The sequence below is a fragment of the Patagioenas fasciata genome, chromosome 1, assembly GCF_037038585.1.
Source record: "Patagioenas fasciata isolate bPatFas1 chromosome 1, bPatFas1.hap1, whole genome shotgun sequence".
Taxonomy (NCBI): domain Eukaryota; kingdom Metazoa; phylum Chordata; class Aves; order Columbiformes; family Columbidae; genus Patagioenas; species Patagioenas fasciata.
In genome coordinates, this window is record NC_092520.1 from 172438241 (window position 1) to 172452658 (window position 14418).

The following is a 14418-nucleotide window of genomic DNA, read 5'->3' on the forward strand; positions in this document are numbered from 1 at the left end:
CACAATACTATACATGCAGATGACTTCACTCTGTCTTTATGTGTGTAATTTGTACAGATAAGCAAATAATGCTGTGTCAGAATAGACTAGACTAGACTAGAATAGTTCAGTTGGAAGGGACCTAAACAATAATTTTGTCCAAGTGCCTGAATATTTTGCTGATTCTGTTATATTATTTGGACTGTTAAGAGTGAATGATGAGCTATTAGTTGGTTTTCTTCCCCATAAAATGAAATATATGTATTTTTGTATGCCTCTTTCTGCAAGTCCCCAAAAAACAAAAGAAGAGCCTTAGAGTAGAGAAGGCTTGAGTAGAAGAGTCCATCAGTATGGATTATTTGCATGTGGGAAGTTGTGGGAGTCATTTTAGGAGAAAATATGGGAGAACAGCAAGAAAATTATATTTTCCTAATGAAAACTAACATTTTCACTGGTGTTATAGAAAGGCAAATATCACAGCCCACATTATGGTGTAAAGAAATGGACCGGCAGTTGAAAGCCAGTGAACAGTTTTATTCAGATTTTCTCTCTTCTCTGCATATGCCAAACATCCAACAGCAGAATACTTGTCATAGAAATAAAACTGGAAGTAAAAATATACTTAGCCCTTCATGGAAATTTTTCCGGGAATCCCCCAAAACATTTTGGAGCATGACTTCTTTTATAGTTCTATCAAGCACGCTAAGATGACATTAGATTAAAATAAGTGTGAGTTTTCTTCTGCTACTGTGAACAGACTGCTTACACAACATAGCTGATGTGTATTCCTGTGTTAAAGATTTACAGGACACCCTGGTGCCTACTTAAGGCTGATAAATCGGTGGAGACTGGAAGAGGTGAGTGTTCACTAACTACAGGGTGATTTATCTGCTGCCCACAGATGCAATGAATGTAACCAGAGGCAGACACAAAACTCGTGTCTAGGTATTTTTGAGTGTGTTACCGGGTTTTCAGTTGCTATCTAACTTCACGCTACTGGCACTACAATCTGCTACAAAAGCATCTACATATTGCTATATATGCCCTTTTCAGTGCTAGCAGTTTTAGTGTTTGCATCACATTTGGATAGTGGTATCAAATGGTTTAAATATTACCCAGAATTTTACACTAGAAATATTTAATCCTTCGAATGAATCAAAGTCAGATATGAATCTGACAACTTTTTGCTTCTAAAAACATCCTTTCTTCTCAGCTTTTCTAGCTATGCTGACCAGAGAGCTAAAATAATAACTGAAAAGTCCAGACAAATAAAATGTACTTGAATGTTGACCAAAGCAACTGAACTTCCCAAAAGAGTTATGGGCATAATGTTCCATGTCTGTAAAACCAAACGGATCTGGAGAGCAATGATAGGCTGGCTTTGCAAGTCACTTAAGGACCAATCCCATTTTTTTTTGGCAAATTCATTCAGAATTCAAAAACCATTTGACAGTTATTGGAGGTGAACAGCAGCAGTTTCTGGAGCACTCATGTTGTTTCCAGTGCTGCTATTTGCACACTCAAATCCCAAGGTTTCTTTTCTGCTTCACAGCTAAATAACAGAACTTTGTAAATATGTGACAAATGGCAAGTGGGAAATGCAGGTCTTACACTGCCAACGCAAATTTACAAACACTTCCAGATATATACATATTTTGGTTAATAGACATCAGTACAAATACTAGCAAAAATAAGGAATAATTTGAAAAAGCCATCCTAATTTTGAAGTAGTGAATTATGTACATTCAAGGAAAAAATACTTGACAAATGGGCAGACAGAAATTCACTGAACATCCCTCCAAAGTCTGAGAGGGGCTGGGCTGACCTAACAGCTTACTGCTGCCAAAGGATAACAGTTCTGCTCTTCCTTTGAGCCTTCCACCAGAAGTTTGCTCCTTCTTCTTCCTCTGCACTGACTCTGGTTTGCCCAGCCCTGTGAGGACCCTATTCAGCTCCCTGTATCAGGCATTACTGGTCAGTCAGTTGCTGGTGGAAGTTACTATTAGTAGTCCCTACTCTTTTGCTCTTTCCAGAGTAAAAAAAAAAAAAAAAAAAAGAAGAAGAAAAAGTCTAATAATAAAAGAAACATTAATAAAAAAGTCTTGACTTTATTGACCACAACTGTGCGAGGTCTTATTAGGAATATAATTTAGAATATAATGCCTAGATATCCCTCCAATAGCCCTCTCTTCACCTAAAGATGAAAACAAGTCTTAGACATATGACACAGTCCAGTTCAGTGTCTGTGGCATTATTCAGACCACAGTTTATATATTGGTGAAGTTATTGTTGTAACATCACTGCTACTTCATTAACACTGCACCCGACTCTCTTATATTGTCTTAAGTGACTGAATCCTAAAAACAGAAGGATGATGATTTAATAATAATGCCAGAAAAGTCAATTAAAAAAAATATATATATCTGCCACCCTGTTAATCTAAAGAGAAGCTGAATGAGGTCAACAGAAACCTCAGCAGGGACCCACGCTCTGAGCACTTAATAATGCAATTTGTATAAGAAATTCATATCACATTTTGTTACAGGTCATAACTAATTTTTCTCCCTAAAAGTTAAAGAGAAATCATTCTAGTTTTATGACAGTGATCTGTTCTACTTATCCATAATACCCAGGATTTAGCAATACAGCTTAGACTCCAGTGATTGGATCTGCAAAGTCAATTGTGCAAAATGCTGTTTGAAGGCAGAAAATTTTTGGTCTTCTTTGTTGGTTTTTTTTGGGTTTTTTTCCAATACTAGATGAAAAATTGTTGAATTACCTAGACTTGTACTAGCTGAGCATCTGTCCCAGAATGAGCACCACTTCTTCAAAGTCTGAAGCCACTGCTAAAGCAACCAAGCAGTCAGCAAGAGGCACTAAGAACTGTTGTTCAACAGTTAGAGATTTCAGTTCTTCAAGAAGAGGAAAGCTTTGTATGGTCCACTGAGGCATAAAGATTAAACAGTACACAATAAACAGTATTAGTTCTGTCCTCCGGGCATAAACTGTTTGCTTGTGCAGCCAGGAGGAATCTTCTCTTCACTCTTTGGCTTGATGTACAGTCAACATCCCCCAAAACTGTTGAAATCATTGCAGAAACTTGGTCGCCTTTGCCTCTGTCCCACACACAGTTGCACAACACACTAGAAGCACTAAGATGAAAAGTGCATTGGTTTCACCTAATTCTGACCTCTGCAGAGAATTAGATGATAGGCTTAAAAGGTTGATGGTATGATAGTCTCACATGTACCCATGCGTTTATACAAAAAAAAAAAAAAAAAGGCATTTAATTTCTTTGAAATAAATTATCTGATATCCACCTCTGGTCTTTAAGAAATGCTCTAAAACTCAGCATTATTTCTGCTTAACATTTTGTTTCCTTTTTTTCTGTAGTGCCACCCTAGTGGATGCCTTATTGATCTCTGTATGCAAATGGGTATTATAATGGTGTTAAAGCAGACCTGGAATAATTTCATGGAACTAGGCTACCCGTAAGTAGATATAATGCCTATGCTTCTGTAGGTCATAGAAGAATACTAAGTTTATGGTTTTCTTATGACTGGTTACATAAAAGCAAGATACAGTAGTCATTACAACAGAAAATCACCCCTTGGATACAGAACTTTTAAGACAGATTTCCAGACATATAGAAATAGATGGGTTTTGGTTTATTTGTTTTTTTCACATTGGACATAGTTTGCAAAAGTGAATGTGTAATGTAAATATTAACAAATAAATAATATATAGGAAGTACTTGATTTCATTAAATTGTATTCCATGGTTTAAAATGCCCTACAAATAACTGTAGCACTGCTGTATTCCTTACACAGGAAATATTATATGTGTCGTTTTTTACCTATGCCAGTAAGTTCTAAATTGGATTTCTCCTTGCTGGGTGATAAAAGATGCCTGAAAGGGCAGGTATGAGCTGGAAATCATGCACTGCTGGCATATATACTCTCAGAGATAGAAAAGTGTAGTGACTGGTATATGGGCAAGTTCTCTGGTGATCTTCAGGGTATTATGAAGCTGTGCCCTAGTTAAAAAGGTCAACAATTATTCATTTCCTTTTGATTCATTTCTTATTGATTAGTATTTAATGAGCGTGTTTAATATGATTAATATAGAGAGTTGATGCTAAAGACAGCGTGGCAGGTCATCAAGGGAAATTAGCAAGAGTGAAAATGTAAGAGAGAGCTGACATTGTCAGAAAGTTTGCCCTTGCAGAGTTCAGAGGGATTTGCTTTGGTGCAGGATCCACAGCAGAGCTAGTGCAGAGTTGGGTCCCTGAGCTGCAGGAACGTGTTGCAGAAGCAATTTCAGGCAGCCTCAGTGCTAAACACATCTGGCTGTAATGAGAATGGATCAAATTATTTAAATGCACAGAGTAATTGGCAATCAAGGTACTCAAAGCTTGCTATCTCTCCAGGTTGGTGCCTGATGCTGCTTGCCAGGATTTTGCAGCTGTTCAGGCATGAGGAATGAGCCAGGGTGAGGAGGAGGGAACAGCAGCAGCAATATCGATCCTTTCTTTTCACTCCCTGTCTCTTTTGTCAGCTTTCATTAGATCTTTCTGCTACTGATTAATAGGGATTTTTAAACCTAATAGAGAGCACAGAAGGGGATTAAAGAAGGTGACTGAAGGAGATAGGAGCAGGTTGTTTAAGAACAAGCGATTTAATAGGAATAAACTGCTTCAGGCAAAGTCAGTCTCTTCACTTCAGAGTCACAACGAAAATCACAACACAAAACACACAGTCACAACAATGTGAGATGTTGGTGAGGGGCCTGGAGCACAGGTCTTATGAGGAACATCTGAGGGAGCTGGGGCTGTTTAGCCTGGAGAAAAGGAGGCTGAGGGGAGACCTTATCACTCTCTACAACTACCTGAAAGGAGGTTGTAGCATGGAGGGTGTTGGTCTCCTCTCCCAAGTAGCAAGTGATAGGACAAGAGCAAATGGCCTCAACTTGTGCCAGGGGAGGTTTAGATTGGATACTAGGAAGAAATTCTTCCTCTAAAGGGCTGTCAGGCACTGGAACAGGCTGCCCGGGGAAGTGGTGGAGTCACCATCCCTGGAGGTGTTTAAAAGGCATTTAGACAAGGTTCTTAGGGACATGGTTTAGTGCTAGAGTTAGATTATGGTTGGACTTGATGATCCTGAGGGTCTCTTCCAACTGAAATGATTCTATGATTCTATGACTTATTCTCATGAGATGTATTTGCTCACCAGACCTTTCAGTTCACCTTCTAGCTCTGAAATACTGTAAACAAGTGCATTTCCTTTTTGTGTGGGAAAAAAAAAAAATTATCATTTCTGCTAAGAGCATGATCAGAGCCAAGACCATGTGGGTAGCCAGAGGATTTGGAGGCAATCCTACAGCCTGTAGGAGAACATCACTGCAGCTCCACCCATGTGCCAGCAACTCCCTGCTGAGACCCAGGCAGAGTCAACGCTGTTCAGTGCCAAAGTTGGTGGGAGAGAACATTTCCCCATAAGACAGCCCTCGAAGAGGACCACCAGATGCCTGTTTTGAAAAGTGCTTTTTTGCCCCATTTCAGGATGGCAGACCACCTCTGGTGCAGGCATCTGCTCCTACAGAGACACATAGGGCAAGTCAGAAATGCCACCGTGTGTTCCTTGGTGACAGGAACACTAGCGCCTGCTGTCATTTTTCTCACTGACACATGTGGCATTGGCTTCTCCTCTGAAATATCTGCCTGAGCATTAAAAACTAGGTTTCAAAGATAACACAGAGAGGCCCTAGGGTGTTCACTAGAGCACTGATTGGCAGTTACATTTTTAATAGAAATACAGGTGTTTCAGAGCGGTGCTTCTGCTTCATGCAAACACTACCTTTAAACCTCTGGAAGTGTGCATGAGTTCACCCCTGCTGCATAGATACATTTGCAATAACTAAGAAAAAATTGTATAAATTATTGCTTCATTTGTAGGTGGAAATCTCCAATATCAAGTTGATATTTTTCTTGGAGGAAGAAGATACATCCAGATTAAAACCACATTATATCTTGTTGCTCATATTTTGCTCACACATAAATCAGAAAACGATATCTCTTTGAATCTTCCTAGGAGTCTTAGATATTGAGTAACACTGGTTACGGGTTTCCCCTCTCACAAAGGAGGAAGTTAACTGGGATCTGTCTCAGAGTATTGGTCTCCCACTCACCCCTTAACCTGCTGCCTTTGCAGGAATTCAGTTCTCAGCCCTCTCACTTTCTCATGGGCAAGACATGAGAGGCCAAGTCCCGAATGCTGCTGTTGCCTGCGAAGATGTGCCCTCAACTGTCCCACAGTTCATCAGTCACTACCATGCTCATTCACAGGAAAGGCCTTTTTAGGCTTTTAGCACACTTTTAGTAGTTTCTTGTACTTCCAAATTTTGGGTTGAAATCCATGCTTGTACTTCTAAATCTTTTTCTTGCACTTCTAAACTCTAGATTTTAATACCCTGCACTTGGTTGCAGCTGCACTTCTTTGAGAGGACAGCAAAATTATAACCTCTCTGGTAAATGACCTGGATGGAAAAATAATCTCTAAGCTCTAAGAAAACAAGCAATTAGCCAAACCCATATCCAAATCCAGTGGCCATTTGCCTACCATTCACAGGACAGGTCAGGCCACTGTGAAGGCAAGAAGCGAAGCACAGTCAGGAAAGGACTGAATTATTTGGGTGAGCCATCACTTTCCATCTTGCTGAAACAAAGGGGCCAACCACAACTTTGGAGAAAATCTCTGCCATATTTGTTTTGCTTTGGTTTTCTCTCTATGCTAACTAACTCGTGTCCTTTGTCGGCCAAACCAGTGCAACTCCCTAACCTGGAGAGGCAAAGGTGTTTATTTCAGATGTGAGCACTCCTCTTCTGGCTCAGTTCCTCCAACTGCAACCCTACACATGCATTTATTTAGGAACAATGTCTTCCCCCTCAAGTCCAGTACAGCTCTCTCATTTCTTTAGCTGTAGGTAGCTCTCATGTCAGCTATTCATCACTCGGCCACCGTGTTTTGTCACACACTTCCTTCTGCCTTTCCCTCTGAATGTCTGGCTGCAGACACCATTTAAGATTGCTTTTCCCTTCCGTGGTTGCCTGGGGACTGACACCCTGCACACTGCAGAGCCGGGTAAAGATGCTGGCTCACACGCAGGGAGGGATCAAACAGCATTAGCGCTCCACTTACTGTTTTCTCAATTAGAGCTCAACTATCTCCACACAGCATTGCACTCTGACAGATAAACAGACCCTAAAGTGATTTGGCATTATGTGCAGAGAAAAATAAGGTAAATTAATAATGAAAATATGTCAAAATCTCTCCACCACTTTAACAATATCTAGACCTGGATTACAGCCCATCAGCTGTATCTGTTTTCATACCCATTTTGCCATGTCACCAGCCATGTATATTGCTAATGTTCTGTTTTCCTGTGCATTGGAAAATTTATCTTGCAAGGTATGTTGTGCACAGTTAACCTCTTCTAATTTTGTGATAGATAGCCACTAATATTATTTACCTTGTTTCTTTAATTTATTTGAAAATGTAGGCTAATTCAAAACTGGTGGACACGGAGAAAACTACGACAAGAGTATGGCACACAGAGAAAAGCAAGCTTCCCACAGTGGGAAAAGGACTACAATCTGCAACCTATGAATGCTTATGGACTCTTTGATGAATACCTAGAAATGAGTATGGCACTGACCTTTATACATAATGTTTGTATGCATATACTATTTGGTATCTTACTGTGATCTTTCCTTTTTTTTTTTCCCCAGTTCTTCAGTTTGGGTTCACAACCATTTTTGTGGCAGCTTTTCCACTGGCACCACTTCTGGCCTTACTTAACAATATTATTGAAATTCGGCTTGATGCATACAAATTTGTTACCCAGTGGAGAAGACCTTTAGCATCAAGAGCCAAAGATATAGGTGAGTTCTTTGTATGTGTATTTGTTATGTGTGTGTTATTTTTAAGGCAAAGCATTGACCACTTCAAGTAAGAGCAGATTAAGGTATTTTCAGTCATCTTCCCCATTAACAACACACAGTTTGATTGTTCAAAAAACTTCAAGTATCTGATGCCAATTTACTTATGCAGTGAATAAGCTATATTGGAAAATTCTTTTAATGATTTTCTGGGTGACTTAACAGCCAAGATGTTTTAATGAAGTGATCATTGTTCTCTGCAGGTTTTTTCTTGTGGCAGACGCACTGTGTGAACACATGTCGCTGCTCATTTTGAATATTATCACCAGACAGAGCACCCGAAACATGAAAGTCAAGTTAAAATGGCCTCCATCCTGTAAGGGACCTGTGTGTGTTATATTTACCTGCCCAAAACCAAGCTCCCCTGTGACTCAGGGGTTATGCCCACTAGGTGCCTGGTGGGTCAGACAGGGTGGGTCTAGATCCCAAGATTACTTGCTCTCAGTGAGGCACACCAGCCTTGCTAAATACAGGGTTCACATAACTTTGAGGTCACCCAGCCACACACTGCTGCAAGGGCTCTCTGAATGTATTTTGACTATAAGTCTCTTCTGTCCCTGCAGTGTGCAAAAGCAGAACACCTTTAGGAAGGACCCTGTAAAACAAAATCATCTGCCCAACACTGAAACCCTGGTGTCTTTGGAGGGGTAAATAGGATACCTTGCTGCTTTTCTGCATTGCAACAACCAGTAGCCCACACCACAAAACAGCAGAAGCCCAGGCTTTGTGCTCTCAGAATTGTCTACCATGTACCTAAAGTCTGTGTCTGAGTAAAGCTTTGTATATGAATAGTGTGGATCTATGAGTTTAGGTACAAGCCTGGACCTCAGCCAGTACACAGCGAACACCGCAGTCATAATTCCTGGAAAACATAAATAATAAAAGCACAGAAAGAAAAATATATTTTTTTTTCAGGCTGATTCAGCTGTGATGTCCCAAAATAAGTTGCACTCACTCCCTATTCAGCAAAATTTTCAGGGACAGCTTGATGCCTCATGAAATCAATGGGTATATCTAACCTTCCTCCAGTGTGGTTCTTAGTAATGGTGCTCATGACCAGAGTTGCTGTTTGCCTCTACCACAAGATATGTCAGATGGTTGAGGATGGGCCAAAAAGCCCAGGTGATGCCTAGGGGCTGTGTGCCATTGTGTAGCATTGGCATGCCGTGAAGATTTTGATGCCAATAGGTACATGCTGACCAGCTGTGCAGGAGTTATGAACGATTCCCACCCAGTGAGAACAGGTCCACTGAGTTCCTGTTGTTCAATAAGAAAAATTGTTTTTACTCAGTGACTCTTGGATAGAAACTACATAAAAAGACTTTAGGTGGTGGGGACAAGTGCTTCAGAGTGTGCAGTATCTCAGGCACTTTGGTGCTCATTTTTCCTGGAGCTGACATACTCTCCTTGTTGAACAGGAATCTGGTATGGGATCCTGGAAGGCATTGGAATCCTCTCTGTTATCACAAATGCATTTGTTATAGCTGTGACATCAGATTTCATCCCTCGCCTTGTTTATGCGTACAAATATGGACCTTGTGCTGGCCAAGGAGAAGCTGGACAAAAGTAAGCTTTTCTTTGGGGAAAAAAAAAAAGATGTGCATGAAAATCACTTACTACTTGAATAGATACAGCAGTACTGGTTTGTGTATATTCTGATTCTACTAACGCGAATTTTTTGTTTGTGCTTAGGTAACAGATATCAGCCATGGATATGCTTTGTGTATTCACAGAATGGGTTGCTGAGTGACTAATTTATGACATTAATTCAAGAAAAACATGGCAGAGCTGTTACAGAGATTTGGTGTGTGTAACAGTATGTTGCACAAGCTGCATTTCCCAGCTGGTGTACATGGATATAACCCTCTTTTCATTCAGAAGCAATACTTATATTTATTAGCTATGGATTTAATGAGCATTTTAAACTTATTCACTGGGCTTTTTTTCCTGAGGTAGTATTCAGCCTGTATTGCCCAAAAAAAAAGCAGTGTCTAATGAGAGGAAGCAATTCCTAACTAATAAATCAAGATATACTTACAGAGTGAAGTAATTTGTTTCTCTTCTAAAACTAGAGTCCTTAGATTAAATCTTTCAGGAGACATTTGTGCACTGAATCCCTGCTGCCTAAGTGGATTTCCTTTCAGTGTTGCTGAACACTGAGAATATATTAGTGTGTCCACACTACCAGTAAGTGTGAGTATAGCTGCTACACAGCAACTTGTAAAATCTATGCTGTTTGACTCAGGAAAGGTCATTGAATCCAGCTGAACACAAACAAACACAGTTTGCAAACGATCTCTCAGAAGCTCCATTAGCAAGGACCCTACTGTTCAAAGAAACCCAAGCTAAACAGTAGACAGTGATGGAGAGCTTACATTCTGCTATCAGACATATGGCAAATCAGTTTTTATTCCCTGCTACAGAAAGCGAGTTCTTCTGTTGCTGTTTTTTGCCATCTTCTGGTTGTCAATACTGTTTAATCATATTGATGGAAGAAGGGCAACTGGTGTGGCAGCTCCTGATTAGCAGCGCTGCTAACTCACTGTCCTGCAAGAAGTTTGGCATTTTAGCTGCTGCCAGGGGAAATGTTTCACTGATTACCCATAAAGAGACTTTAACTCTTCATGGAAAAGTGTTTGATCTGGTGCCAGTTGTTCCTGAGCATCTGCCTCTGCTTCTGCCATTATGAAGATCCATCAGACACTGAAGCACTGTCAGCAACCTTCCTTGCTACTTATTTTATCAGCACCACTATGCATGAAAAAACAACACCTTTAGAAATTTTATTTCTATGAAGACTCAAATATGACTCAGTGGCTTTGAAACTAGTTCTGCATAGGCGAAGCAGCTTGGCTCACAGCGGAAGCTCTTTTCATAAAACTCTTGTACCGTGTTTTCATACTTCTGCTGCTTTTCTGAGTGAATTTCTAGATGAAACCATCAGATATGAATCCTTTGAAGGAACCAACTTGTATAAAAACTATTTATGCCAGCATTCTGGATATTGTCATTAACAAGTACTGTTACAAAAGCAGGAAGCTATTAAAAATCCACAGGAATATCAAATTTTCTCAAATTAGGGAGTCAAGAACATCTGCTATTGAATAAATTAAATGAGAGAGGTGCTTTTTTCTTTCGAAAAACATCTGTAGGTATTAGATGCATATGACACCCAGTAATACTAGAAAAATATTGTAACTAAATTAAGTTCCAAATCCAATCAGTATGGAGATTTTGAGATAAATCCAGATGGTGTTTAAATGTACTTTCTCAAACACTGTAAAATCCATAGTTAAAAATAATCCACAACCCTTACTGTGCATTACTCTCTGCACCAAGCCGAGCAGTGCATCTAGATGTACTTGTGCTTGGGCAGTGCCCAGTGAACAGCACAATACACTTGTCGTATCTCTCTTCAGCTTCACTAACACTAAACTTGAGCCTTCTAGGGACTCCCACAGCCCTTGGTCAGGCAACGTACATTTTCCTCCTCGGTGTTCTCCAGACTGCCTGACCCTCAGCCACCCTGAGATCTTTTAATACTGAATTCCTCTGATTAACTGGATATTTTGTAAAAAAAGCTGTTTTAAGCATATTGCCTTTCCATCTGATTTAATGTCTCTTTGTGCTAGTACCATGAGGGTAACAGTGGGAATATTCTCATTATCTTCCTAGTGCTACCACTCTACCTCTATTGTGTCGCTTTTTAGGTGTCTTTTCAAAAGTAACCAGTCCCGGTCTTCGCAACTTCTTCTCCCATAAAAATCTACCATTCCTTCACTTTTATTGTTCATCTGACCTACTTGAGCATTTCTTTTGTATTGCCTCAACATCCCTTTCAAATATTAATAAGCATCACAGCTATACTCTGGATTTCATGAAACCCAGAGAACATCCTCCTGGGTACAACAGTTAATGGAAAAACCTTGCTGTGTCCTGACTGCAGGATTTTTCCCTTCTAGGTGTATGGTTGGCTATGTTAATGCCAGTTTATCAGTATTTCTGGTATCTGACTTTGAAAACCGCTCAGAGCCAACATCAAATGGAAGTGAATTCTCTGGTTCACCATTAAAATATTGCAGGTAAGTATCAATCAAAATACCTCTCTTCTTTAAGACATTGCAAAGGAAAAGCATCATGATAAATTTGGGGTTGGAACTGATTTTCAGAACTTAAAAAAAGTAATGGAAAGATTTAACTGTGCTATTCACGACATGATCATGGTACTGCTTTGCTGTCACCTGTATAATTCCTTCCTTAGATACAGCAGAAGCTAAAAGGTGGATATCTGGCAGGTGTTCCTAATGCAGGATTTCTGTGGTGTCATGGCTTGGACCAGACACAACCATCATGGAGAAACATGGTATCAAAGGGCAAATAATAGGTGACTGGTTACTTAGGTACCAGTGAGATGAAGCTGTAATCAGATTATATCATAGCACATGCGCCTGGAAGTGACGGTTGCACAGAAGTGACCACACTGTGTTATTTCACAGGTCTGCCAGGCATAAACAGGGCCTGTCCTAAGATACCCTTACGAAACTTCAAATCCAGCACTTCCTAATTGTTGAGTGGTTAATATGTTTATGCCATTGCCTAAAGGTGTAATTATTAGTAATAATCACATACTTGTTGTTTGAATAAAAATAAAATGAGCATTTAATTATACATATGTCTTTGTCCTCAGCTAACAAACTGGAGAAGTAGCCAACTGAGACTAGTCTGTAATGACAGATTTGCCCCTGATTGATTTTAATGGTTCAAAGAATCAAGGATCTATATAAAAGCCTTAAATGGGGTCCCAACCAAAAATACAAAACAACAAATACAGCTACCATTTTTTTATTACAATATTGGTTTACAAGCATGAGTCCTGGTAGCTGCAGGTACACTTAGTCCTTTTATTTTTCACTGTGGAGAATTAAAATATCCTTGAATGAGTGCCTAAAGAACAAAAGAGACTGTGTGATATAGTAAAAGTCAGTGATACTTTGTGATATTATAGCATTTTTATTAGTAATAAGAAGTTTGAGTGTGATAGCATAACAATCTGAGGGGGTAGGCATTAATGCTTTCATTTAAATAACTGATATTTAAGACTGTTTCAACTTCTTTGTCAGAAAGAACATCCTAATGTTGAATCCATAGATAACATTTTCTGTGGAGCAGAACCACTTTGAGAATACTTCATTCCACATTGTTTGTCATGGCACCTTTTGATAATGTTTTGTAATTCTGATCATTCTCTTCCCCTTTTTAATGCCTTACTTCCCCAACTTCAAGCATGAGGCTGCTGCTCCTTAAAGCCACTGGTGGAAATACCATAAATAAAAAAAGTTGTCCCCTCAGTATTCCATAAACAGAACAGTATTAAAATTGGTGCCATAAATCTCCAGAAGATAAATCTGTTCTTTTGGGTGACACTGAGTTTTTATATATATCTACCCTTGAAAGAAAATAAACATCTTTCTTTAGGCGAGTTTATCAGCTACTTAACTCACCTGAATTCTGCTAAAACATCAGTCATTGTAATTGCACTTCAAGCCAGATATTGATAGTGAGGTGAGGAAATATTATGTTCTGCTGTGCAATAGTGTAGGCATTTTTCCAGGAAGGCAATCTGAACAAAAAAACAGTGGCCATATTCAGTTAACTTCTTCTCATCTGGAACCCAGAAGGTGCTATACTATTCTGGTTGTTTATAAAAGGTTTCACCGTTTCTGCATGTGTAGTTCCTAGCAAATACAAGAAGGAGACATACTCTACCCAGTTGGGACTTGCTCCAGGGACTTCTGTTTTCAGTATGCTTAGGATGTTGTAAAACATCCTAAACTGTGAAGTCAGAATGCTGCTTGCAGAAGGGAAGATCATCTCAGTTTTAAGAACTTGCATAGAGATACTGCAATTTAAGAGAGGTTTGTTGCTGACTAAGATATCAATACACAGTTTGTTTCATTTTGGTGTAGCACCTTCTGCAGTCTAAGAAGGTGAACCTTGAGGGAGAAATACAGATTATCATAGAGATGAAATAATTGTTTATTTTGTTTCCTTGTGTGAGTTTGCTTTTGTTTGTTAAAACTAACTTAGAGATCAAGCTTGAGTATATTATTTACTGTGGTATTTTCAGTATTTTTTTATAATGGGTTTTCTGTCCCATCTAGGAAACCAATTAAAAAGAAAACAATGTTTCTACTACTTTTCAATTAAGTTTGGAATTAACATACTGCTAGTAGAAACAGACTCCAGAACATATGACTTAAACAGGTTCATGATTTGTTAATGTAATTTTTGAGCCTTCCTGGATCCAGCTTTCCCAACAGATATCTCTAGTTAATTATTGAGACCTAAAGTCTTTAAAGAAGCACTAGATCCCCTTCTTACACAGCCCTTGCACTGTTGGTATACCAAGAGGTGCAGTTCTGGCTCCACTAAAATCAGGATGA

General features: G+C 39.3%; 1 protein-coding gene across 4 annotated transcripts in view; it reads left to right on the forward strand.

Annotated features, from left to right (window-relative positions):
- ANO4 (anoctamin 4) overlaps positions 1-14418 on the forward strand; it is a 181188-nt gene that overhangs the window by 159836 nt on the left and 6934 nt on the right. For all 4 annotated transcript variants that reach the window (XM_071800515.1, XM_071800519.1, XM_071800524.1 and 1 more), the window contains 6 exons: positions 779-836; positions 3373-3470; positions 7537-7679; positions 7766-7918; positions 9394-9541; positions 11938-12057. In XM_071800515.1, coding sequence (XP_071656616.1) covers positions 779-836; positions 3373-3470; positions 7537-7679; positions 7766-7918; positions 9394-9541; positions 11938-12057 — 720 coding nt within the window. The remainder of the gene's footprint in view (positions 1-778; positions 837-3372; positions 3471-7536; positions 7680-7765; positions 7919-9393; positions 9542-11937; positions 12058-14418) is intronic.